The sequence below is a fragment of the Fundulus heteroclitus genome, chromosome 22 (assembly GCF_011125445.2).
Source record: "Fundulus heteroclitus isolate FHET01 chromosome 22, MU-UCD_Fhet_4.1, whole genome shotgun sequence".
Classification (NCBI taxonomy): domain Eukaryota; kingdom Metazoa; phylum Chordata; class Actinopteri; order Cyprinodontiformes; family Fundulidae; genus Fundulus; species Fundulus heteroclitus.
The window spans coordinates 10660134-10687723 of NC_046382.1; the positions used below are offsets into that span (position 1 = coordinate 10660134).

At 40.6% G+C, this 27590-nt stretch overlaps 1 protein-coding gene across 1 annotated transcript in view; it reads left to right on the plus strand.

Annotated features, from left to right (window-relative positions):
• Positions 1–27590, plus strand: part of LOC105926160 (serine/threonine-protein kinase 32C) — a 128445-nt gene that overhangs the window by 95093 nt on the left and 5762 nt on the right. Inside the window, exons 4-10 of the mRNA XM_012862377.3 lie at positions 2981–3154; positions 11100–11137; positions 12537–12626; positions 14436–14539; positions 14645–14761; positions 22446–22571; positions 22816–22944. Coding sequence (XP_012717831.2) covers positions 2981–3154; positions 11100–11137; positions 12537–12626; positions 14436–14539; positions 14645–14761; positions 22446–22571; positions 22816–22944 — 778 coding nt within the window. The remainder of the gene's footprint in view (positions 1–2980; positions 3155–11099; positions 11138–12536; positions 12627–14435; positions 14540–14644; positions 14762–22445; positions 22572–22815; positions 22945–27590) is intronic.

Sequence of the window (27590 nt, forward strand, 5' to 3'; positions counted from 1 at the left end):
ATGATTTGTCGTTAAGCTAACGCTAAAAAGCTACTGATAGCCCTGTGTCCATTCAGAAAATGTTGCTGCATCTTTGCTGGCTGTACAAAGAGGCTCCACTTCTTCTGCTTCTGGGTCTGACTCTGGGACAAAGATGTATTGTTGCACCATTGTGCATCTGCTGGCAGCCATGTTCATGTGTATAAAGTGTGAGTGTAAACATCGCTTTGGGAGGCGCGGCCAGCACCAGCTTATTTAAATAAAAGCGACAGAGCTGTAAAACAGCTCATTCTGACAGAACCTCTAAATAGTTGGAACTGGGGAGGTGAAATCTCAATATCTGAGAATGATTTTGTGCAAAAAAGTTATTGAACATGTTTTGTATAGCCCATACTTATCCTAAATTGTTACAAAGGATGCTTGATAGGTTGCCTTTAACCCATTTTTCATCTAACCTGGTGGCAATCCCTCCATGAACTGAGCTCACATTTTTGAGAACTTTGAAATGAATGATTCAGTTTTTTTTTAAGTCTGGATATTTCAAAGAAGAAAGAGCAGCTGCATTCACCCTCAAGTGGTTCGGCTGAGTGTTTTAGTGTCTGTGTGCACATGCAGGCAGCAGAAACCGAGAACCGCTTTGTGAGGACCTAAATTGATAATTCAGGCCTGCGCTTTTTCTGCTCTCCTCAAAGTTGACTACGTTGCCTTCAACTTTGCTCTCTACATAAGGATATTAGCTGAAGGCTCAAGCTCCTTCAAACTATCAGGTTACATTGAGGGGTTTTGTGTTGCCGGGGTGTGCTTGTCTGCTCGTTTATGGACGCAGAGAGACGCAGAGCAGCTGCAACTTTGATCTCCTCTCTCCGAGCATCCTGCAGGTAAGCAACTGAAGAAACAACAAAGACGTATGTGGGTTAACCGAGTCCGGATTAACGAGGAACATTGTGGTGGGTTAACCCACTTATGACAGAAGTTAGATTGTGACCTGAATGTATTTTTTTTTTCATTTACGGTTGTAGACATGTGAACCAGAGTAGCCAAAGATAAATTTTGTTGAGCTAACACGCGGTGACAAATAAAATATTCCTGATTCCTTGATTCCTGATTCCTGATTGTCGTCTTTTGTCCAGCACAAACTAAACTTTCAGTGTTTTGCAGGTATTTGGTATTACTGCGGGTGATTTGACCACAGTTACAAACAATCCAAAAGTATGCGTCAAAATATTCCTGTTGCTGAAACAATTAAAATTTGTGACTGGGCACTAAGTTCAGCCCTTTTAAGATACAGTTTAATAGAGCAAAGACAACAGGAGATATTAAAAACCATATTAGGTGTTTTTAATATAATATATGGCTGAGAACTAGTTCAGGTTGTTCCTGTTAACTTATTTCACAACGTTTAGTGGTGAACTATAACCATGAATCAGTTTGCTTAAATCTGGTATTACCTGGGTTTTACCAAATAGTTTAAAGACCTGAAATCTTGGTGCATGTAAACATCTGAAAAGAGAGAAAACTAAATAGTCTCAACACATAAATCTCTGTGTCATTATTCTGACGTTTAACAAAACAAATGCTCGTCAAGGCTTTAATCTCTTGGGTGAGAAACCCTTGGAGGATTTTTCTTGTTTCTCTTTTGTTTCTTTTTAGTTGATACAACCCAGATGTTGGAATTGGCGCCAGACTGTACAGGGAAAGGTTTAGAGATTAGATTAATGATAACTTTGTTTTACGTCTTGTTTACATAAAAAATCTGAAAAGTGTGTCTGACATTTATGTTTGGTCGCCTTGTGTCCGGTGTTTGTAGAAACCCTTTTTAGTGCAGAAACAGTAAAATAAAGGCGCATCCTCTCCAGCTGTGCACAGACTGGAAGTTCTCCCCGTTCTTCATTGCATAAAAGCTGAAGCTCAGTCAGGTTGGATGGAGAGCGTCTGTGAGCAGCTATCTTCAAGTTTTGCCACCGATCCTCATTTCCATTTGGTTCCAGACTTTGACTAGGCCATTCTAACACAAATATGTGTGTTTTTTCCCCCATGATATTCCTGCATCTAGCTCCACCACATTTCTAACTTCCCTATCTCTGCAGAAGGTGAGCATCCCCTCACCATGCTTTAGGAGGGGGATACGGCTGTGAGGTGTTCGTTTTTTTACTTTTTTAACCACACACCAGTAAAGACAATTTTGTTCTCATCTTACTAGATCATCTGCTTTCTTCTTTGACCGGTGTTGTAAGTCTTTACTATAAAATGTCTTTCTCCCTGCAAGATATACTGAGGTCAGATTAGTGCCTGACGGATAGCTGACCTGCGTGATGATGGACTGAACGGAGCTCTGTGAGAGGTTCAAAGCCCCTGGATGTTTGTTTTTTTCTTTTAAATTCCTCCACAACGTCCCCCCTGACCGTTCTGCTAAGTATTCCTGGGTCTTCATGGTGTTCTTCATTCTCTGACGTTCTCTAACAAACCCCTTAGACCTTCATAGAACCGCTGGATTTACACTCATATTTAATTACACACAAGTCGACGCTTATTTACTTATTTTGTAGGTTCAGAAAGTACTGTAATTAGTTGCAATGGATGTTGTTCAGGGGCATCAGAGTATACAGAGCTGGATATAAATGCACACTACACTTTTTCACCACAGAATGCAATTTACGATTACACAATAAAAAAATAAATAAAAATAAAATGCCTTTAAACTTTGTAGCTTTAAGAAAACATAAAAAAGCCCAACAGGCATATGCATTTCCAAACCGCTAAATATTAATTTCACCTTCAAATTGGGCATTAGGAAGCAGCAGTGCATCAGGAATAAAGTTTGCAGATACGTGTCAGCACGCTTGCTATCAGCCTGAAATGTGTCCTGCATGCAAAATAAATGTCTTCCAGCCCTGCTTTCTGTTTGCTGTGTATGTGCCCAGTCTCTGCTTCTGTGTATGTGTGCCATGTGCTGTGCACCCCCCCCACCCCCCCAATCAACGAGCGGTGTGTTTGCTCCCAGGTACTCCTTTCAGGACGAGGAGGACATGTTCATGGTGGTCGACCTCCTGCTTGGAGGAGACCTGCGCTACCACCTACAGCAGAACGTCCATTTCAGTGAGGACGCCGTCAAACTCTACCTCTGTGAGATGACTCTGGCCCTGGACTACCTGCAGAGCCAGCACATCATCCACAGGTACCCGTGCATCCGTCTGCTCGTATTTCTTTTGTCTGGGTCTTCTGGAGCTTTATTTGTCAGGAAAAGCATAGTTTTGTTGTCTATTGAGAGCTGCAACGCTCCATTCGAGCCGGTTTTGGCAATTGATGCAGCGTTATGTAACATAAAGGGAAAACTGCCACGCGAACGACTAATTTTAAGTTTATAAAAAAGTTGTGACTTATTCGTGCGTTTGTTGGACGTGTGGGGAAACAAACTTGTTGTACTCCGTATTTACTGAGAGTACTTTCCAAATCTAACTATAAACCCTGCTGCTAACTGAAATGAGCCTCAGAAGAAAATGCAGGGCTTTATCCTGCATGAAATATGCTCTTAAAAATCCAGTTAAGGTTGAATCTGGCAGCCAAGAGGTTCTGTGTCTGCAGCTTGCACCGACGTCATTGATGTTTTACCTTGCCCGGCTCCTCTGGCTTCAGCTCAGACAGGATGAATTACATTTGATGATTGTGTGCAGCTGGAATATGTGTTCTGTGCTTCAGGGGGGAAAACGCAGCATTAATCTGTTTGGCCAGGCAGTCAGAACCACAAAGTCACCGCACATTTCTAAGCTGTGCTGCAGCCGTTTCTGTGGGATGGAAACACGTTTGGATGTTTTGAACCGGCCTCCACACTGAGCTCACTTCCTGCTTTTTCCTGTCCTAAGACTGCGTCCTGCCCCGCGTGTCCCTGTTTGACATTTCAAAATGCTTCTTTAGCTGAAATTTGCACAACTTTCACTAGCCTTGCAACAATTCCTCATTCCGAGCATGCATGCGGCGACAGCGGAGAGGAAAACTGCGTTTTAACAGAAAGATGGCTCCAGCAGAACCAGTCCCAGTGTGAACGGTCACCTCCCAGATATGATTAATGAAGCAATCTGGAAGAAATGGGCTTTTAATCTCAGTTCGACTCTGGATCCAGGGATTGTCTTCAGCCGCTCTCGATGTGCAGCAAAGGGACGATATAGCAAAGAAGCATATTGATAAAATAAAAATTATATTGATCGATATCGATAATTATCAACAAATTCAAAACATATATTTTAAGTGCAGCTCTGGCCATTTTATGCTCTTCCTTAGCGACCTATATTTAGATAAAGAACAACAAACACTGAATTCAAACTCAACCCTTTATTCAACCAACTTTTTACCAAAACAGCAACTGTTTTAAAGAGAGAAAAAATATCACGTGCTCTCTGAACTCTTTGAAGGGGGGGTGTCGTTTCTGGGTCTGCCTTTGTGATTGGCTGGGAAGATGTAGCAACTGTAATATTAGACTTAGACTTAGACAACTTTATTTGTCACTTTGTATGCACAAAGTGCGTACAGAACGAAATTTCGTTTGCATACAGCTTGAAGAATCACAGTAAATTGCAGTAGATTACAGGATAAAGTAAATTACAGGATAACATTTACAGGATAGAATGTACAGGATAAAGTTTACAGGAAAAGTGCAGCAGTGATTTAACAGTACAACAATTGAAATGTAAACAATGCAAGAGAAAGAGACTGTGTGCGATCAAAGTGTACAGGTGAGTATTTCTTAAAAACCATTTGTATGTGCAGAAATGATTTTAACCCACATGATAGGCTAGAATGCATAAGGAAGGAAAACTGTTATTCTTTTGAACTTTTTATTGACCCTTTTTTTTCTATCATCGATATATATTGTTATCGAATTATCGTCCAGCCCTATTCTGGTATATCGCTGCTGCCTGGCAAGGTCCGAAGGAGCCCCTCCAGGTAATCCCTGGTGTGTGAGGAAATTGTGGATGTTTTTAGTGCAAGACGAAGTGCTTCTATAATGAAGACTAACAGAGAAATGGTGTCCAGGATGTGCAAACTATAAAACCCTGTTTTGTTGGTAGTAAGAGCTTGGCAGGCTTTCACTGAATGAGTTATATTTTCCAGATTTTTCTAATCAGTCATGTGAATCATGTGCAGAATAGCCAGGTGTGGGGTCCTACCAAGCTTTCTTTCTTGCAAATGTGGCCATGCATCAGCTATAATCAGTGAAGCTTCAAGTATGCCCAGTTTTTCCTCTGCGCAGGAATGCTGAGCGCAGCGGTACGGGGAGTGTGTGTCTGCAGTTTGGCGAGTAAAAGAGCAAAGATCCCAACAGACTGCTGATTTAGTGCCACAGATGGCTGAAACTCTGTTTGAATGCTGTTCAAAACCTTGTCTGGGCCGCATTTATACCTTCAAACAAGGCGTATGCGTGCGTTCGTGTGAACCCGCATTATTGATGCTGTGAGGAGTTTCGGTTCGGTTTCCTCTGAAGTGACGCTGGGAGATGCAAATGTGTTTCTCTTCGATCTGTCTTACAAGCAGACTGTGGTTATCTTGTTAATAGCAGAGAGGATAAAACGGTGTTACTCGGCGTTACTCTGCAGGAAAAAATAAACAGGCGCGACAAGAATTGTAGCATCAGTTGCAACTACAGATGAAAAGGCATTATGGTGATATATTTATATGGAGGTTTGTCATTTTCTAAGAAAGTAATAAAATGATAAAACGCAAATGGAACAGTGTACAAATCAGTGGAAAAAGAAATTACTAAAACCCTTAAAATCACAGAACAAACCTTCTGTGCTTTTTATTAAAACAGAACAAGCTTTTCGGTTCTCTTTACTTTTTTTGGCCCACTGAGGTTCTGGGTTCAAATCCAGGCCTGGGTTTTTTTCCACATGGAGCTTGCATGTTCTCCCTGTGCATGTGTGGATTCTCTCTGGGTACTCGGGCTTCCTCGCACAGGCCAAAAACATGTCTGTTAGTTTAAATTGGTCACCCAGACACCCAGACACCTTATGGGTGTCTGGGTGCATGGTTGTTTCTCTCTGCGTTTCCCTGTGATAGACTGGCGACCTGTGCACGGTTCACCCCGCCGTCTCGATCACTGACCGCTGGAGATGGGCACCGTACGGTTGGCTGACAGATGTCCAAATGTGCTGCAACAGAAAGACGCCGCAAAAGAAAAGCGCTGCAATCACAGAAAGTGGACTGAGGCAAACTCTAAAACACACAAACAATCAAATACTGCAACAGAAAAACGCCACTGAACAAAAATTCTGCACGCACCAAAAACAACAGTAAAAAAAAAAAGCTGCAAACTCGCTCTAAAATAAAAACAGAAGTGCGCCAGACCACTAGGGGGCGACGACCATCTAGTCACATGGGAGCAGGCCCTCAATTTATACATTAACGTGAGTCCAGAAGGGAGACGGAGGGTTTTCGTTCATCTCCTTTTTTAAAACATGTGGCCACAATCTTTTTCAACATTATAGAAGATCAGCACATTTACGCAGGTTATGTTAGCCCCCTTACTCCCTCTAGTGGTCAAACGTGATTCACGTCAGACCATGTAAGGTTGTTGGACATAATTCAATTCAATTCAATTCAATTTTATTTATATAGCGCCAAATCATGAAACATGTCATCTCAAGGCACTTTACAAAATCAAGTTCAATCATATTATACAGATTGGGTCAGATTATACAGATTGGTCAAAAATGTCCTATATAAGTAATGTAATGAGCCGATTTATCCTAAGCCCAGAAAGAAATGTCACAATAATATAGCTTTAAACGTTCAGTGGCATAACAATATATAATTATAGCTGCACATTGTATTGAATCACAATCATTACCCCACTATGAGCAGTTATCACTATTGCAAATTAATCCCAGAATGCAATATTTTTGATGTGGGTGTCCTACATTCACAGTCTACAAACAGATGATACTATATATTTGGGGAGTGGAAAAAGCTCCACCTGCCCTCAGTGTCTGTACCTTCTGTGAATGTTGGGTGACTGAGATATTAAAGTTCACCCAGAGTGGCGGGAGCAGAAAGAAACGAAAGATAAAGGCGGGCGTTACGTGTGTTCATCAAAATTTGGCCGCTAAAATAGGGCGGCACTAGCCTCGTGAGACCATCCTGATCTCGCGAGCTTTCAAGGTTTCACTCGCAGATCAGTCTGGCTACTCTCCGTTAAAGAAAATTTGGAGCCGTTCACCAAACGAACGTCCAATCAGCGTTGGCTTTGATGCGGGTTGAGGTGTGACGCAACGGGAAGCGTGACAGTTCAGTCTAAAGAACATGGCGGCTTCAGCCGACGAAACTAGCGTTAGCGTGGCTATCGAGCAAGTTTTATCGGAATTACAGAGTATTTCTTTGCTGAGCTAACGAGCCTTTACCTGCAGCAGCAAGAGTAGCTTGGCTTGTGGTTGTGTTTTTGTCGTCGCTGTTAGTACGTCATATGCTTCGTTGATCTGATTGGTTTATTTGGCCCATCTATCACCAACATAGGCCAATCAGCTAACCAGTATTTTCGCCCCTTCCCAAAATTACTTCAACGGAAGGTTTCCAGATGGATATGCGAAGCAAATCTATGTGGCGGCGTCAGGTTAGGGCGGCACCATATCCAGGAGAAAAACAAACATTAAAATACCAAAAATAAATGTAGGATTTTATTTTAGTTTTCTTAAACGGCAAAAATCAAGTCTGGAAAATAATGAGACGTTGCCATGAATGAGGTGCAGGAAGCATGACTCACATCTGTTTCACTGTAATGTTTTCGCCTGGTTAGGATCAATAGCCGCTCCATGTGATCCCCCCTCGTTTTCTCCTCGTTTTCTCCTCCTCTTCATGACTCAAGGGGGAGTCCTCCCAAGCTCGCCCTTAATGGGTTGTAAGAGCCGTCAGAGTGAAACACACATTCCTTTCACATAGTGTGCTTCACTTGTTGCGCAACACATTCATTGACTCTTCTTTTTTTTTCCTTTTTTTTTATAGTTCAATCTATTTGCAGCTTTCAGTCTGACATTTGCGTGTCTGTCAATGATTCCCTTGAAAGGTGGGATGTTTGTTTATCCGATGCCAGGATTTTACGAGTAGAAAGAAACAGAATTAGAACCAGTTAAAAAAAAAAAGAAAAGTCCAAATAAAAATGTAACGTTATAACAGGTTATATTGTTGCTATGGCTTCCCACTGTTTGGAATCAGACCTCCCAGTTATCACCTTTTAGATAATGGATCCTGGAAATAAACCCCCGGCTTTCAGACCCTTGGATCAGACTCCAGCCCATGTTGCCGCCTCTTGACACGTGATTGAACGCACCCCTGCCGATGTGTATCTTGCAGCTATTTTTAGGTGCTCAGACAGAGGTACGTATGCAGTAAAAAAAATCCCCCCCCCCCCCCCACCCAGCTACCAGCTATACCTTGTCGTTTGGCTCACTGATAGGCGACGCTCTGCACAGTTAGGCACAGGTTCATTTGACATAAACAGCTGCATTCCTTCCTTCCTAATACTCACACAAGCAGCGGTTTGATTTTTCCTGTCGGTGAAGGTGACGCCGACACACGTTCAGCGGCTGCTAATAAAATAAGTGATCGACGCTGTGATGTTTAACAGCCTCTCGCTGCTGGGAAGGAGCCCTAATCGCATTGTCGGCTGGCCTCTGCTGCGTCGTTCCAGCGTTCAAGTTTTCCACAGTAGGGCACACGCTACACCATTTTTTTTTTTTTTTTTTTTTTTTTTTTTTTTTTTTTTTTTTGCACCAACTTATAAGGAAGAAGGGTCTCTGGTCTCCTAGCAACAGTCAGCTGTCACCATGCCCAAGGAGGTAAAATTAGTCTTATTAGAGAAAGGGAGGAAGAAGTGGAGTATCCCTCTTTTTCTTGACTCATGTTGCCTTTTTTCTGCTGGAGTGGTGTTGCTCCGGGTGCATTTAGATCAACTACAATATCTTTAAAAAAAATCTAATTAATTCAGCCATTACATTCAAAACTTGAAACTGGTATGTTGTTTACATTCTTCACATTTTTTTTTTCACTTCAAGCATTGATTACAGTTTAAACCCCTCCATAAAGTTGTCATTTTCTCTGAAAAATCTAAATATTGCTATAGGAAGAATGTTAGGACCGAGTAACGACCCACACAGTCATGGGGAAGACTTAGGACGGGACAGCAGGATGAAGCTAAATAAGCTGGATGTTAACAGAGTGCCACATTAACAGCCTGCGCTGCAGCATGTTGGGGAAAATTTAGTGGAAGGAAAAAGTATGGTGGAAAGAGGTGTAGGTGTGGGGTTAGGTCTACAGGAGGTGGCCTGTGGCTGGAGTCAACGCTTCAAGGGCCAAAACACACAAACATATCCTCACATAAGCTACAGGTGAGTTGATGTCACAAGCGTCTTACTCGGTCTAAGGGGGAAAATCTCCCCGACTGTTCGGTGGTCTGAAGTCCTCTTTAGAGAGTAGATGTTGCATTTCATCTGGTAATCGGGGTCCCAGAATCCGGAAGAATCCATGTTGCTTAAAATTAGTGTTGCACCGATACTGATACCAGTATGGGACGGGGCCCCGATCCAGCACTAAAATAGTGGTATCGGTATCGGTGAGTACCAACAAATAGGGCACCGATACCATTTTGATGTTTGTATGTCACTTGAACGCAGCCTTCTCTCTCCTGACTAGTATTATACATGTTATATAAGTTCATGAAAGTTGCACTATTTTGGCATTTGAGAGCCAAAACTCAGGGTTTAAAAGAGATTATTCAATTATTAATGTAATTTTACTGTCTTACTGTTGCACTACAATTATACATGTTATAATTTCACCAATGTTGCACTATTTTGGCCTTTGAGAGCCAAAAGTTTATTCAACTATTGTCACCCATTCCAGGTAGGCAATAAAAAGTTCTACTACCCTAAGTAGTATGCAGTTCTTCATATATATATAAACACACATCAATTTCAAACAGATGGTATCGGTATCGGCCAATACTGCACAGCCAGGTATCGGGTATCGGTATCGGGGTCAAAAAATGACATCGGCGCAACACTACTTAAAATCCAGGGTGAAGTTTCCCGTCAGCGATGGTGTGGGGTGCCATGTCACCTGCTGGTGTTGGCCCACTGGGTCTAAAGTCGACTCAGCCACCAAGCAGGAGATCTTAGCGCCCTGCATGGTTCCTTCTGCTGAAAACCTTTACGGAGATGCCGATTTCATTTCCCAGCAGGACTTGGTGCCGGCCCACACTGCCGTAGGTACCAGTCCCTGCCTCAATGACCAATTACGCCTCAGCAGAACCGCAGGCCGACGGCTTCCATGCTACGCTGCATTGATGCAGGGGTGCATAGAGCCTTTGTAATTATTTTACAGTAAGTTTACTTTTTAAATGAAAAATCCTAGAATGCATTTTTGATGATACCCTTATTTATTGAGGCTCCCGCGTATGTCAGATGCGTCTCCCCTGCCTCCTCCTCCTCCTCCCACCTCCTCCTCCTCCGTCCCTCAGGGCTTCAGGCGGAGGGGGCTTGCATCAACATGGCATGCACATCTCTGTCACCCGTGCTGATGCTCTCTGTAAGCTGCCTGTGTTGTTTTTTTTTTTCTGTGCTGCAGCGTGACGTGCGCCGTAATTAAATGCAGCGGGTACGCTCCGAAGCGGCAGGTAAAAGTCAAGCCAGCGGATGTGTTCGCTGTTCGGTGCGTGCGGCCCCGCCGTAATAAGCTTGTTTGAGCGAACCTGCAGAGAGCCTCCAGAGGTCTGACTATTGTTGCGCCTCCAGTCCCTCAGGCAGCGTTTGAAAGGAAAGCATCTCGTCCCTCTTGTGCGCTTACTGGCACAATATTGCACCAACACGTAATTCACACATGCATCAGCCTCCAGCACACCTCCTACAGACTTTCGCATCTACACATACTGTATATACCTAATCCCAGGCTTTCCCACATGCGATGACATCTTGAGGCAGGGTTTCAGAATGTGTTAACTCAGGAGCGGGCTCAACGCTTTTAGTTAATGCAGCGATCATCAGACACAGTTAAACTTCATTAAAATAGTTTGACTATTTTTGTTAACTTTAAGGTGATTAAATTATTGTTTTTCTGTGTGTGTGTTTTTGTTTTTTCAGAGATGTGAAGCCGGACAACATCCTTTTAGATGAACAAGGTAAGAGTGTGTTTTTTTTGGTGGCACTTCACAGGTATAGGTTTGATTATGGGATGCTTCACAACAGCACTACAAAAAGTGCTGTTGTGAAATCTATATCACTAGTCTCTCACAGATCATTTCATGCTAACAATATTTCAAGATTTACAATAGCTCACATTTAAAATCTAGCAATAATCAATATTTTTTGTGCACTTTTTGCACGCTTTAGGTCAGGGGTGTCCATAGTCCAGTGTTTAACAGTTGATTCAGTTACACACACACACACACACACACACACACACACACACACACACACACACACACACACACACACATATATATATATATATATATATATATATATATATATATATATATATATATATATATATATATTTGTTATGACAACTTAACATTAACAGAGACAAGGCTAAATTTAGGGCTTGACTTGGGATTAGGTTAAATTAAGGGCTTGGTTTGGGATTTGGTTAGGTTAAGGGCTTGACTTGGAGTTTTGTTAAATTAAGGGCTTGTCATAACAAAGACATTTTAAACAATGTCAACTTTGCTTTAATAGTGTCATAATTTACCGAATGACAATTAATGACAACAGTCCTAAACATTTATAAACAGTCATTTATGTTCATAACAGGTGTTATGTCATGTTTATGACAGTGTAATGTCAGTCTTATGTACACCCCTTCAAATAAAGTGTTACCCTATATTTCTTTAGCATATTTAGATAACATTCTGCTTCTGAATGTGTTTTCGTCTAAAGGATCCAACATGTTCCTGTTGTCTATTGGATGTGACATTCGGTCGGCTAGTGACACCCCCTCAGTGTCTTATACCTGCTCTCACCTTTTAAATCCGCGTTGATTAAATTAGCGCCTGCAGACGTGAAACACTCCTCAGTAAGCACTGGGTAGAGAAAAGGCCTTAAACTCATGTACTGTTATTTCAGTTTTGTATTCAACGCCTCATTTATTCTTTTACATAATCCAGTCTTTATGTCTTTAATCCGTGGGAAGAAATAATAGTTGCAGAAAAACAGGGGAACTCCACCATTACTTGAATAAATGTGCTTTTTCCTGATGAGTCAGATGATGCAGAAAAGTCTGCAAAGATTTACCAAAATAATGAGCTGGCACAGAATCGGCTCATTGAAATGTCACATTTGATTTATTTTGTTTACACACTGGAACATTTTCTTGTTTTTTTTATATATATATATTCCTATTAACAATTGCTGCAGCTTCTTTCCAAATCAGAACTGGCTCTATTCATCAGGTTTATGCACATAGACAAGGAATTTGGCTTCCACTTTGCTCCCTATGAAGTCATTGAAAATGTAAATAAATAATAAGGAAACCATTTTTAACGGATGTTGTCTTCGTTTCTGCTCTGGTTTTCTCAGGTCACGCTCACCTGACAGACTTCAACATTGCCACTATAATAAAGGATGGAGAGAGAGCCACAGCGTTGGCTGGAACCAAGCCCTACATGGGTAACATTGATCCGCCATTGTGTCTTATAAATAGCCGCGCCTCCTTTGCGAGAACAACAGCAGTGCTCAGAGACAGGAGACGCCGTTATAAACCAAGAACAGGAAAACAAAGGGTTGCTCTAACGATGATATGGCCGGGTTTAAAGACAAGTTTAATGACATGGTTATAAGGTCATCTCCGCTTTTATGTAGATTTCTAACTGTGTGGATTCTTTTCCAATGGACCTATATTAGTCTACAATAACACTGCAAAAAGACAACTAAAAACAAGTAACATTTTCTTAAAATGAATGTATTTGCCCTTGATTTGAGCAGGTAAATAAGATTATTTGCCAATGGAATGAGCATTTTTACCCCTAAAATAAGATAATTAGATATACTGCACTTGAAATAAGATGATGGAGATGAATTGTTCCTATTTTAAGTGCAAACATATTATTCCATTGGCAAATAGTCTTATTTACCTGCTCAAATCAAAGGCAAATACATAAATTTCAAGAAAATTTCACTTATTTCTAGTTCTAGTTTTGCAGTGTAACTAAACGTTTCAGCACTGACCCACATGTGTTTTCCAAACTTCACAGCATCGTTTTTTTTTTGCTGTGACACTTCACCTTGCTGTGCAGAGCAATCAGTTGCATGTTGATGACCTTAGTCTGAATTTTTACTTTCTCTATATCGGCACAAACTGATTGGCTAACTTCCTATCAGTGTAGTTATGTCATCGGCAGAAGGGAGGCCGTGAAAGAGTCCAACTAAAATCACGAAAGTCTACGTAGCAGACCGGCTACCATAAAGGTACGGCTTGAAATCATTGTCTGCTTATGCTAGCAGCGGCTACTTCCTTGTTTGTTTGCTTTTTCTTTTGTCTCACTGCAAAAACAGAACTAAAAATAAGTAATTTTTTTCTTGAAATGAGTGTATTTCTACTTTATTTGAGCGGGTAAATAAGATAATCTGCCAATGGAATAAGATTTTTGCACTTAAAATGGGAAAAACTCATCTCCATCACCTTATTTCAAATAGGGGTAAAATACTCATTACATTGGCATATAATCTTATTTACCTGATCAAATCAAGGACAAATGCACTAATTTTGAGAAAATTTTACTTATTTTTAGTTCTGTTTTTGCAGTGCGTAAGGTTTCTAAAGCGTCCAGGATTCACTTGGTAGTTTTCCTGAGAGTTTTAAAACCTTTTAAATCTCCTGTTACGAACCGAGTCCACTGAGTCTGCATTGGCTAGAAGGCCTACCAGGCCTTTAATCATGTTCTTTACCTATCAGGTGAGACTGATTGAATAAATGGTGTAAAAGCCTGTTGCCACCAGTGCAGAGCTAGCTGACCGTTAGTTTGTGACAACAAGGGCAGCAAAGGAATCACAATATATCCAAGAGAAACATCAAGGACAGCACGCTAGAGCACTGTGCCGTAAGGCAAACGTGGTAACAAAGAGATCAAAACATCACATATTTTCACCTGTTGTCAGGATCTCAACACCGATAAGAACATTTTCTTAAACAGAATCCATCAGGATTTTGATCTGGAAGTCGATTCATGTTTAAATTGGTCTTTAGTATAAGACAAAAAAGCTGTAAAAAATCTAAAAGGTGAAGCCTCAAACACCTTTGTGCCTGTGCTGAAACTTTTGCCCATGACTGTAGACTATTGTTTGTAAAAAAGAACAAAGTTTTTGGGGTCTTTCTGAGAACCTAAAGGCATTTTAGGAAGGGAAAGCTCGTCTTTTTGTTCTACAGTTGCTTGTTGTAGCCAGGCGAGCAGTCGTGACTTTTCTGCTTTCTGCTTTCAGCTCCAGAGATCTTCCAGTCGTTTGTGAGCGGAGGTACAGGCTACGCCTTTGAAGTAGACTGGTGGTCACTGGGGGTAACAGCCTTTGAGGTTCTGCGTGGATGGGTACGGCTAGGACGGCTGATGTTTCTCTTTGTCTTTCAAGTTGGCAAAAACTGAACTTGTTGGGTTGAACTTTGGAGATTTTTCTCCTCTTTCTGTCTTTCCCAGAGGCCCTATGACATCCACGCCAGTAACTCCGTGGAGTCTCTGATCCAGCTCTTCAGTACAGTGAGCGTCCAGTACTGCCCAGCCTGGCCCAAAGACCTGGTGGCTCTTTTAAGGAAGGTGAGCTAGACTGACCATCCATCCATCTATCCATCCTTCTCTACTAAATATTGGGGATAAATTACTTGTAAAGAGCTCAAGTGTGTAAGACACTGATAGAAAATTAGTGGCTGTTGCTACATGATCTTAAAACGAGCCGTTCACTGCAAAAACGGAACTAGAAATAAGCAAAAAGTTTCTTAAAATGAGTGTATTTGTCCTTCATTTGAGCAGGTAAACAAGATGATTTGCCAATGGAATAAGATTTTTTGCACTTAACATAGGAACAATTCATTTCAATCATCTTATTTCAAGTGCAGGATGTCTAATTATCTTATTTTAGGGGTGAAAATACTCATTCCATTGGCAGATAATCTTATTTACTTGCTCAAATCAAGGATAAACACACTAAGTTTAATAACATCTTACTTATTTTTAGATCCGTTTTTGCAGTGTTGAAGCTCTTCTTACAGGAGCTTGGTAGTCAGAGAAGTTATGCATCAACTGGAGGTTATTAATGCAGGGCTGCTTACACTGGTGATAAAAGCAACCGGTTTAGACCACAATCAAAGGAAATGATGGAGAAAAGCTCGGATCACAGCCTAAAACTGGGAGCGTCGTCTCCTAAGGTAGAGGTCGGTTTGACTAAATTAACCCTCCTAACCTTCTGAATGCATGGATCAGTCTGCATACATCCTGATCTCTGGAACAGGATTTGTGTAGATGCTGAATATTGGGGATAAATTACTTCAGAGAGTCCGTGTGATTTGTATAAAGATGCCCGCTGCCCTCTCTACGCTGCATCCAGGAAGTGATGCAGGAGGAAAAGGCGGCTTGTCAAAGTGGCGTTCCTCCTTTTTACTCGGTGTGGTCAACGTGAGCTGTCAGGTGAGACCAGCTGTGCTGTGGCGTTGGGTCGCAGATGTTTAGCCTCCAAAGCCGAGCGCTCAGGAGGCTGCGCTGGTGCTGCAATGGAGCGATCGCCTGATCTCTCCTAAGACGTCAGCAAGGGGGGGAAACAAGATGTCACGGACCTGTTGTTAGAAAAAAAAAACAGGCCTGCAATAGTAAAGAACTGCGTGTAAGAGAAAGATCTCAGAGATTACACAACGATTCTTCAGCAGGAGACAGATTTGACCGGAAGTCATTTATAACCCAGTATATAGACAGGGTTCTATTTATCCATCCAGGTCTTTCTAAGGGTCTTACCTGCCTGAAATACCTCAAAAGAAAGAAGCACGGTCGCTTTTATCCCAACTGAAAGAAATGCTTTTTGTTTCTTTTGTCAACAACCACTTGAATATAGGGATGGGTACCAAATTCTGTACTTTTTTGAGCACCGACCGAATCCCGCCGATGCTACCAAGTACCGTGTCATGTAAACTCAAACGACACCATGCTTCGTTATCTAAACGCATCACTGTGAAACCGAGGGAGTGGAAGAGCGGGCGATTTTCCACCCAGAACATGAACACAGCGTTGCCCGCATAAGAGCGCGATTACGTCAGTAGCCGCTGGTCCAGGAAGTAAAGTGAGCGTGGCGTTTAGAAAGCGCTGGAAAGTACGGCTCCACTTTTAAAAATGCACTGCAGAGATCATGCTCGCTTCAATATTTGTGAGGCGAAGTGCAAGACCAGCGGCGGGAATCTGAGGAAGCACCTGGTCTCTGCTGCCAGTATTGTGACTTTCTCTTTATATTTAGCGACTTTTTAGACCCATCCAGCGACATTTTTTATCAAAAAAGCGACTTTTTTCTGTTACTAGCAACTTCCTGTGAAAGTAATAATCATTCTGAAGTTACTGTCTTGGGAGAGCGGCGCTTCTCCAAGCCCTGCCTCCCAGACAGACAGACAGACAGACAGACAGACAGACAGACAGACAGACAGACAGACAGACAGACAGACAGGCTGCTGCTGCCCAGATGAGAAACTCTCCTGTTGTCTGAGCAAAGACAGCCTCTCTGTTTCCTCATTGTAAATTATATCCCGCCCTGATAAAATTTAATTTTTTAATACAGTTTTTTTTTTTTTCTTTCTGGAGCTGTTGCACTACATTGCAAAAGCTGAACTAAAAATAGATACAATTTTCTTAAAATGAGTGTATTTGTACTTTATTTGAGCAGGTAAATAAGATGATCTGCCAATGGAATAAGATCTTTGCACTTAAAATAGGAACAACTTATCTCCATTGTCTTATTTCAAGTGCAGTATGTCTAATTGTCTTATTTCAGGGGTCAAAATACTCATTCCATTGGCAGATAATATCATTTACCTGCTCAAATCAAGGACAAAAACCCAAATTTTAAGAACATTTTACTTATTTTAAGATCTGTTTTTGCAGTGTAAAAATATTTCCTGAATTTTAGTCCCACACTGCTACAATCCCATATTACCCTCATTCACTCTCTGCCTCTCATAACTGTTGTTTTGGTAAAAAAAAACTGTTTTATGTGCTGTGGATTCAGGCAATGTATTAAAATTCATAAATTATTGCTTTATGTCCGTTGGTTGTGCTGTTCTTTTTGCGTCTCTTTCCAGGTGATGGAGCAGACAGAGGACGTTTTATCTTTCTCTTCCTTTTATCTCTTCGTTCTTTCACCTCTTCTCTTTCTTTTTTTTCTCTTCTTGTTCTTCCTTTACTCTCCTACTTTCCCATTGTAGTGTCCATATAATTTGAAATTCTCCCTGCAGGAATCACAATAAAGCTATTTACATGCACAAATCAAGCGGAGCATTATGGCGAAAGCTGTTTGCTCCACTTGTGAAAGTAAATATCTGTCGAGCTCTATTTGGCATTAAGATATCAATTCTTATTGCCACATTGCTAGACAGGACACTGGGAAAAAAGAAAAAAAAATAAGAAAAATAAAAAAATTCATAAATTATTTAATATGGTTCACTTGTAGCTCCAAACAACTTTATATATTGAGAAATAAACATGTTAAACTGAGAAATGTAGAGATGTTATTAACAAACTAACATTTATTACTATATAGACACACAAAAGCACCGAAAATGGGTATCTTTAAGTACTGGTATCGATACCTGGTACCGTATCGGTTCAAATGTGAAACGTCCCCATCCCTACTTGAATATTTTAAAGCTGTGTTCTTCAGTAAATCCCTGATAGCACCCGGACACATGGCGCTTCCTGATCTTTACCTCTAGTCCGCTGGAGGTAAAGCAGAAAGCCACACTGCCTCCCCTGGACCATTTGGAACAAGGACTTGGACTTCCTTTTTCCAATATTTTCCACAATAATGGCTCCTCACAAAATTATTCCAGTAATTGTAAATTTATGCGTACCTGTGAAGCTCGCTGACACCCTCTGCACGGGCACTTGAACATGATTCTAAACAAAATCACTTAATCCATTTCTCTTTTTTCTTTCACAGCAGAAAAGATTTGATTAAGGAGCTCAAGCTGTTTGGTAAATTCTGGCCTCCAGGAAAGAAGCGGTTGCCAAATAAAGGCGGCATAGAAAGGTGGCCATATGTCCGTTAGAGGAACCCGACTGTGGTATAGTTAGAGAATAACTCCTCTAGTTTTTTTTTTTTTTTTTAAAAAGCCGTAATTTCAGAAGTTGTGAAATTTGCTGTAAAATAATACCATTTTAACAATTATGTATTTAATTTTATGTCAGCGGGCGGATCTGTTGGATCTGTGTTTTAGTCAAAAGGTACCTTTCGACTAAAACACCAAATATCTACGGACTTTAAAAAGCTAAACTCTGGAGCAATATTTCTATTATTGGTTTGGGTGTTAAAAACAAACAAACAAAAAAAAAAAAAATATATATATATATATATATATATATATATATATATATATATATATATATATATATATTTTTTTTTTTTTTTTTTTCATCCGAGCTTAGCAGAGTCCACAGATAGATTGAACTGTCAGTGAAGATTTCATCATCTTATTTTTAGTCAGCGCTGACCTTTTGTGTTCTCAGAGAAACACTAGCAAACACCCCCTGCAGCGCGGCGCCTTATCTGTCAGTAATTAACCTTGAATTGCTGGGTTAGTGCCGTCTGCGTTGCTGATGTCGGAGGAACTCCACAACTTTCCCCGCCTCGAGGGGACCGAGCGATTTGGCGGGTAACTCCGAAATTTAATGAGTGATGGCTCTTTGCGCCCCTGATTAAAAAAAAAAGGGAATCAATTAACGTATTAAGGAACGCTAATGTCGTTTTCATCCCACCCTGAGTTAGGGGCGTCTTCCTCGGGAACGACCGTCGGCGCCGAAGGAGGGAAGCAGCGATGGAGGTGATGTTAGCGTATGTCCTGGGATGAAAAGTGATTTGTTTAAGCAGGAGGAGACGGAGCAGGCTCTGAGGGGGGAATTACGCTGGTGGGAGGCAGGATGAGTGGAGACCCTCGGGGCATCGGCGGGAAAAAGGCAACAGATGGGAGGCAGAGACATGCATGAGAGAAAAGTCGGCCCTTTTCCTCCTCTGCGCCTAGATTTACGGGGTAATAATCATCTCACCAAGGAAATCAAATTAAAATTTAGGCTTGTACAATGATAACTGTTCCCTTTTATGTCCAAAAGCAACAAATGGGCTTCAGTCAGACGGTAATCGTATCTTTTGACTGATTTAAATAAAAAGCCTTCTGGTGGCAACAGCAAAAAAAAAAGAAAGTAAGCCAGAGAGTATTTCATGGTGTGAGTGTGAGCTTCAGTGCGTCCATGTGCTCTCCGTCGGTATGACGGAGCGCTCTGGACAGAGAGACGGTCTCTTCCGCTCCGCCGCTGATCGATTACCGTGTCTGGATTCCACCCAGATAGACCTAACTGGCCCTGCAGGAGGAAAAAGTGAATCATCCTGTGACCAACGAAGGAAAATAAAGCACGGGAGGAGAGCTAACATGACAAGTGAAGCCACTTCCCATTAGCGTTTTCCTGCGTGCAGCCCCCAGGTGAAAGAGGAAGCAGATTGCATCCCTTTGTGCGCGGGTTCTTAGGCTCTCTGGTGAACACTGCAAAAACGGAACAAAAAATATGTCAAATTTTCTTGATATTAGTGTATTTGTCCTTGATTTGAGCAGGTAAATAAGATTATATGCCAATGGAATGAGTATTTCGACCCCCAAAATAAGATATTTAGATATTCTGCCCTCTAAATAAGACTATGGAGATGAGTTGTTCCTATTTTAAGTGCAAAATCTCATTCTATTGGCAAATCATCTTATTTACCTGCTTAAATCAAGGACAAATACACACATTTCAAGAAAATTCAACTTATTTTTAGTTCTGTTTTTGCAGTGCTGGGAAAACTCTGGTATATGCTAATTGCTTTGGTTACTGACCAGGGACACAACCAGGTAGCAATGCAACGTCCTGCATAGAAGGAGTGTAGATTTTTCCAGCACAGTGTCTACTATGAACTGAGGACAACCTTAGATACTAAACAGATTTTTTTTTTTTTACATTATCCTCGTTCTTGCTGCAAAGTTTCTTTCTGAATCTGGACCCCAACCAGCAGTCAGATCGTATCTCTGCATCGTTGTGTGGGGTGTGTACTGACAACATATCGGGAAGACCTAAATGTCTCCTAAATGTCTCCTAAATGTCTCAATCGTCCTTGGGTGTAATTTGTGGCTTAAGTCAGCATAGTTAAGGTTTTGGAACGGCCACAATGCAAAAACTGATCTAAAAATAAGTAAAATGTTCTTAAAGTTAGTGTATTTATCCTTGATTTGAGCAGGTAAATAAGATTATCTGCCAATGGAATGAGTATTTTGACCCCTAAAATAAGATCATTAGATATACTGCACTTGAAATAAGATGATGGCGATGAATTGTTCCTATTCTAAGTGCAACATTCTTATTCCATTGGCAAATCATCTTATTTACCAGCTCAAATCAAGGACAAATACACAAATTTTAAGAACATTTTACTTATTTCTAGTTCCGCTTTTGCAGTGCATAATTCCGGTTTCATTAATAATTTATTGGTAAAGCTTGAAAAGGTGTGTGTGTGTGTGTGTGTGAGAGCAAGGAGGCCAAACAAACCTGACTAAGTTACATCAGTTCTGTCTGGATACCCAAAACGCACAAGCCAGGAATTTCTGCCAAACACTTAGAAAATGTCCATAAAATCATAATAATTTAAAATATAACTCCATATTCACAACACACGCCATTTCATGGAAATACGAATTAGTTTGGTATCCCTAACTGGCCTAAATCAGTAATCATTGAGTTCGGTTTAATGTCAGACGGGGAAAGAAAATATTTTCACAAATATCTGTTTTCAGCTGCATGTTGTGTTTTGAGTCAACTTCTCTCTAGATTACCTGAGTGAGGATGGCGGTGGTAAGAGCGTAGGAGTGCTGCCGCAGATCTTCCCCGCCAGCAGCTGTTAGACTTTATGACCGCCGCTGCTCCCAACAAACTCGTTAAGTTGTTTATCAGCTCGGCTTTATTTGCAGTCTGTTTCTTGTAAATAATCTGTTGTGTTTTTTTTTTCTCATGCGTAGCTATGAATCAATCCGTAGCACACTTCTTTAAATATCTTAGTTATTTTAGATGATCATCTAAAACAACATACTCAACATATTAAAAGAGAGCTAAAAGTAAGTCAAATATTCTTGAAATTAATGTATTTGTCCTTGAATTGAGCAGTTATGTACGATTATCTGCCAATGGAATAAGATTTTTGCAATTAAAATAGATTAAGTCATCTCCACCATCATTTCAAATCCATAATATCTAATTATCTTATTTTAGGGGTTAAAATACTCATTCCATTAACAGATAATCTTATTTACCTGCCCAAATCAAGGACAGATACACTAATTTCAAGAAAATTGTACTTACTTTAAGTTCCCTTTTTGCAGTATCTGTTCTTATGTTGTCAATGCGCTCCTTGCTGTTTTTACACTGCAAAAACGGAACTAAAAAATAAGACTAAAAATAAAACTTTCTTGAAATGACTGTATTTGTCCTAGATTTGAGCAGGTAAACAAGATTATCTGTTAATGGAAAGAGTATCATGACCCCTAAAATAAGATAATCAGAAATACCGCACTTGAAAAGATGATGGAGATGAGTTGTTCCTATATTAAGTGAAAAATCTTATTCCACTGGCAGATCATCTTATTTATCTGCTCAAATCAAGGTCAAATACACTCATTACAAGACAATGTTACTTACTTTTAGTCAACTTTTTGCAGTGTGCACCTGAATGTCTCTACTGTGGGACAATAAAGGTTGTTCTTTTTCTACTCTGATGCTAAAAAAGAAAAGCCGTGCAGCTAAAATATCTCTTGTTTATCCCTTTCTCGGACAAACAAACTGTGACCAGTGACGGCATCTCTGAGAGGCTGAAGTTAAAGATTATTTTAACTCAAAAACCCCGACGTTACCTGTTTTTAGAAAGACCACCAGGGGAATAAAGAATTATAAACCAACGCTGTATCCACTCCTGTGAGCTCAGCCTGAGCTACGTGAATGTTTACTTTATATCTTTCTTTAAAAAAAAAGGAGGAAACCGCGAAGCCACACAAGAGTTTTATTCCACACCTGCAATTTATTTCACCTCCCGGGAGAAAAGTGGCGTGCCGCTGGTTTGGAGAGAAGTTGTGAAGGTGATATCTGAACTGGCAAGGTGACGTTAGCGACTCTGTGTGTGTGTGTGTGTGTGTGTGTGTGTGTGTGTGTGTGTGTGTGCGTGTGTGTCTGTTCCCTGCAGCTCCTGACGGTGAACCCAGAGCACCGGTTCTCCAGTCTCTCTGACATGCAGACGTCTCCGTACCTCGCCGAAGTCAACTGGGACGCCGTGTATGAGAAGAAGATGGAGCCGGGCTTTGTTCCTAATGTCAGTGTCAAAGAGATGCAATATTTCACACAATGACTATTTAACAGCGCATATAACCCGCTCCTTTGCGGATGCTGGTTGAATAATGCATACGGCGCCCTGTAATATCACGGCCGTCCACATAAGCTGTGAGTTCCTGTGTTTTTTACTCCCTGGGTAGTGCTGTGCCTGCACTGCCTCGTGGCCTCGCCGGCGCACACAGGGTGTCTCTCTAATTATGCGGCGTGCGTCTCCCTTTCCACAGAAAGGCCGGCTCCACTGCGACCCCACCTTTGAGCTGGAGGAGATGATCCTGGAGTCGCGTCCCCTCCACAAGAAGAAAAAGAGGCTGGCTAAGAACCGCTCGCGAGACAACAGCAAGGATTCGCAGTCTGTGAGTGAACCGGTGCGGCGCACAAGCCTCCCACATTTTACTCTGACAAGTCGTGCTGGGCGTGAAATGATGAAACTGGAATATCAAATCCAGGTTTTTTTTGTTTTTTTTTGTAATAATAGTTAAAAACCTAGTCTAATCAAGCCGTTTCTACATTTTTACTCTGTGAGAAATTTCACTTAATCATTCCCTGCTAAGATTGAACCAATTATCAAGTGATCATCGGTGTGAAATACAAATATCTTTAAATTTATATGTTGCCAATGCAAGACACCTTTATTTCAAACCTCTTTAAAAGATAATTGGATTCGGCTCATATCTAAAATTAGTTTGGCCCAAATTCTGCTGAAGTCTAATAGTTTTATTGTTCATTTTAGTGCAATCTAACTATAAAGTCCAGCCAGAATCAGGTCCAGTAACATACATTATTACTTTTTAATCCAAGTTGCAATACAATACAATCCTATTTTTATCCCCAGTGGTTATATATTTTTTTTCACTTAATTTTGCCTTTTTAGGCCTGTTCTAATTTAAAACAGGCTTTAATTGCACTCATACTGTTTTAATTTGAAGCAGCTTGTGTTTGTTTTAATTTGTGAAAAGTGCTATTCAAATAAAATGTACTCAGTTGATCATAAAATGTTGGTTGATTTATCCAATTTGGGTCAGGTGGCTACACCAACACTTAGACTTTGAAAGAGACTCAACTGAACACAGAAGCACTGGACCAGGGGTACTTTCTTTAGGAAAAACAACACACACACATACGCAGATCTGGGAAAGAGAACCATAACAGAACATTAGCACCTTCAGTGACTCCTTCCAGGAAAGAAATACAGCTGAATAATCAAAGTTATGACGCAATGCATTAAAACTTGGTTACTTATTACATGCCAGTTAAAAAAAGACGTGTGGCAACAGAGCAATGGAGCCATTTCCTTTTAACAGGATGAAAACAGGCTCAGCGTGAGCGGCTGCAACCAGCTATGGATTGAGCTGACAGGAGTACTTTTTACACCAAAGACTTCTAAGAGTACACAAAATGCAAGCACTGGCTTGAACCCAGAAACTAGTTTAGAAGTACTTTTTATGTGGAAAAACAAGCAGAGAGCAGTAATAGCTCCTTCAGTGACTTCATCTAGAAAGGAGACACGGTTAAACACAGACATGCTGAGTCGGACCGTCCCTCCTTGAAAGGAAGAACAGAGAGAAAACACAAAAATCCTGGCAGCCTGACTGTATTTATGTAGGAAAATGACCCAAGAAGATCTGGACAAAGAGTACTTTCCAAGTTAATTATCCATAGTTGATGGCAGCAACAACTCAATATTCCGGCTGTCATCTGAGAAAAAGAAATGCTGAACAAGGAGTACTTTCTATTGGAAAGAAAAACAAGTCGTGGGAGCAAACCTGGCTAAAGGTAACGGTGCCTTTATGGGTGCCTGTATGTTTAGCCACGCAAAGAGAGAAGCCAAGGTGAACGGCAACAATGGCACCATTAACAGGAGACACAACTGAATAGAAAACCACTTGGTCAGACATACCTTCTATGTAAAGATAAACACAAAAAGTAACAACAGCAACCATTTCACAGAATACATTAATGTAAACTAGTTCAAGAAAACAGCAAACGCAGCAGATTAGACTGTGGAAAACGGTAAGAAAACTCAATGCAGAGTTTGTTTTTCCGCTCTGGATGGTTAGCTACACATTTTTCCAGAACAGAGACCAGAACTTTGTATAGAATGCAAATAAATCTTTCAAATTGATCCACAGATCAGTGGAATACAAAGCTTAAACATTAAAGAATAAACATTTAAAAGGAAACCCTTAATAATGTCGGTCCAGCTATGGATGATGATTGTTCTGTCCAGTCCATTGTGAGCAGATTTTTCTGATGATACGCTGCAATGATTATTATTTTATTTTTTTTACCTCGGTGATAATTGCCACACGTTCTGTTACGTAGGAGGATTCGGGAGCTGTGAGGATGAAGATGGGATTCAAGATGTTACTGCATCTGTTACAAGGCATTCGTTCCCTGTTATCTCATCACTGATCCTACCTTGTTTGCCTCATGTTGTCTTTTCACGTTAAGAAGCCTTTTTAGTCGTTAGAAACTAACGCGATCTCGGCCTAAACTTCATCTTTGAGGCAGATTTTGTTCGAGTGATTTTCACAAACTTAAACGGCCGGTGTAAGTGAGAGCTCAATTACAGCTGCAGGAGTCTTAGTGGAATAAACCGTATACTTCAAGAGCCCGAGCTGCTCTGGAGATAATAATGCAGCTCAGGTCTCCTTTAAGCAGGCAGGTCCTGTCAGAGCTGCATATTTTTAGTTTGGCAGTGAGCCAGACCATTTTTTTTCCCTTCTCTCTCTCAGCTGTTGTGAATGGCCTCTATTATTCGCTCTGCAAATAAAATGGACAAAAGTGTGCTCCAGTGGAGAGCATGAAGATATACTTATTGTTGAAGCACATAACCTGCACCGTTCAGCGATTTGGCTGACTTCTATTCTGATCTGACTTTGGAATCGTATCTGCATTTTTCAAAAGCGTGAATAATTCAGCTCAGTTAATTTCATTTCTACAGAACCAGCTTCAATGAAATGTTTGCATTTCATGACGCCTTAGAAACAAATGCCTCCGACTAAGAATCCGGCTCAGCTTTGATTCAGATCAAAACTATATCTTTCTTTCCCGTACAAATATATGCAGATTGAATCAGACTTTTAAGTTCAAATTGTAGCAGAATGCAATCAAATAACCAAGGCAAGGCAAATTTATTTGTATAACTCATTTCAGTACAGAGACAATGCTAAGTGCTTTACATGATTAAAATACAGGGAAACAAAATAACAGAGAAAAGCAAGTAGTATTAAAATGTAGAAAAATAGAAACTAAAAGCAAACATTAAAAACAGCTGGACTACAAAGTTGAACTAATTATGTTTCACTAAAACAGTTTAACTAGAACAGTCGAAGGCAATCCTAAATAAATGTGTTTTTAATCTTTATTTAAAGGAACTCAGCACTTTTCAGCACTTTTACAGTTTTCTGTAAGTTTGTTCCAGATAAGTGGAGCATAGGAACTAAATGCTGCTCCTCCTTGTTTAGTTCTGGTTCTAGGTATGCAGAGAAGGCTGGAGCCAGAAGACCTTAGTGGTCTGGAGGGTTGATACACTGATAACAAGTCTGTGATGTATTTAGGAGCTAAGCCATTCAGGGATTTATAGACTAACAGAAGTATTTTAAAGTCTATTCTCTGAGATCCAGGGAGCCAGTGTAAGGACTTTAGAACTGGGGTGATGTGCTCTACTTTCTTAGTCTTAGTGAGGACGCGAGCAGGAACCACGTTAGGGGAGCCCAGCTGACTTTGCCGAAATCCCGATCCAGTGCAAGCCTGTGGCGACAGTGGGGAGGAACCTCTTCCTTTTAACAGGAAGATACCTCCAGCAGAACCAGGCTCAGCATGAGACCGCACACAGGCAACGGCAGTGCTAGATCCACACCGACGTCACCCAAAAAGAAGCATAGCCTGGCACAACAGCACTGACCCAGGGTAGTTGCTAAAAGACCTACAGCATTTAAACTCAGAGCAGAAACGATCGCGTTCTGCCTACGATATATTTCAACTAAAATTGCAATATTGACTTTTCTATGCATTAACCACATGCAACAAAAATGGCCTATAAATAAAAATGCTTGTAAACAAGGACTATTTAAAACAAGAACTTTTAATATTTCTATTGATCAGAATATTATTTAAGAGAACAACTTTTAATTGATCAATCCTTGTTGAACATAAAGTCCAACCAACAAGCAAGTCTATGTATTAAACTTATTGACCAGTACTTAATGCTATGTATGATTATATAAACTCTATAACAAGTAATAAAATTAGATTATCCCACTGCTGCAACTGTCTTCCCTTCCATGTTGAGGTAAACCCACTTTAAATATTTTACCAACACCTAAAGGACACGTCTGATTCACTAATTGTTACATAGCCAAAAATTGCAGACCTCTGCTATTTGGAAATTGCGTTTTTTTAAATCGCGATTATATTGAAAATGCGATTAATTGGTCAGCCCTACCGGCAACCCACCGGTTACAGGACAGACTCCTGGCTCCTGCCCCGCCGTCGCTCCTGGGCTACGACTCAAAGCTTTTTTGCTCAGCAAAATATTCTGTTTCCGTGAAACATAAATCAGAGTAAATAAATTAGCTTGCTGTAATTATGCCTTTTCATGCCGTTTCATTCTTTTCTGTAATTTAATTTGCCATTTTACAGGTGTTAACTTTCATTTGGGCATTTCTCATTTTCATTTCTTCCGTTAACACGCAGCCAGAACTGCTCATATCCGCGGCCGTTGTTGCTCATTTTCTAAACGACGGATCAGTTAATTGATTTTTTTTCTTCTTCTTCTTCTTCTTTTTTTTTTAGCATTTAATGCCAACAGTGGGAATAGCCGGCGCTGATGGCATTTGCTCATCTAACATTTACCGATCATTATGAGATTATTGCCGTATGATGTTGTTCTAATTAAAAGGATTACGCTGGAATATTAAGTTGCAGATGAACAACAGTGACAAATCTGCTCTTGATGCTCCAGCAGAACAAATTCAAAATGATGCTTTATTTCCTC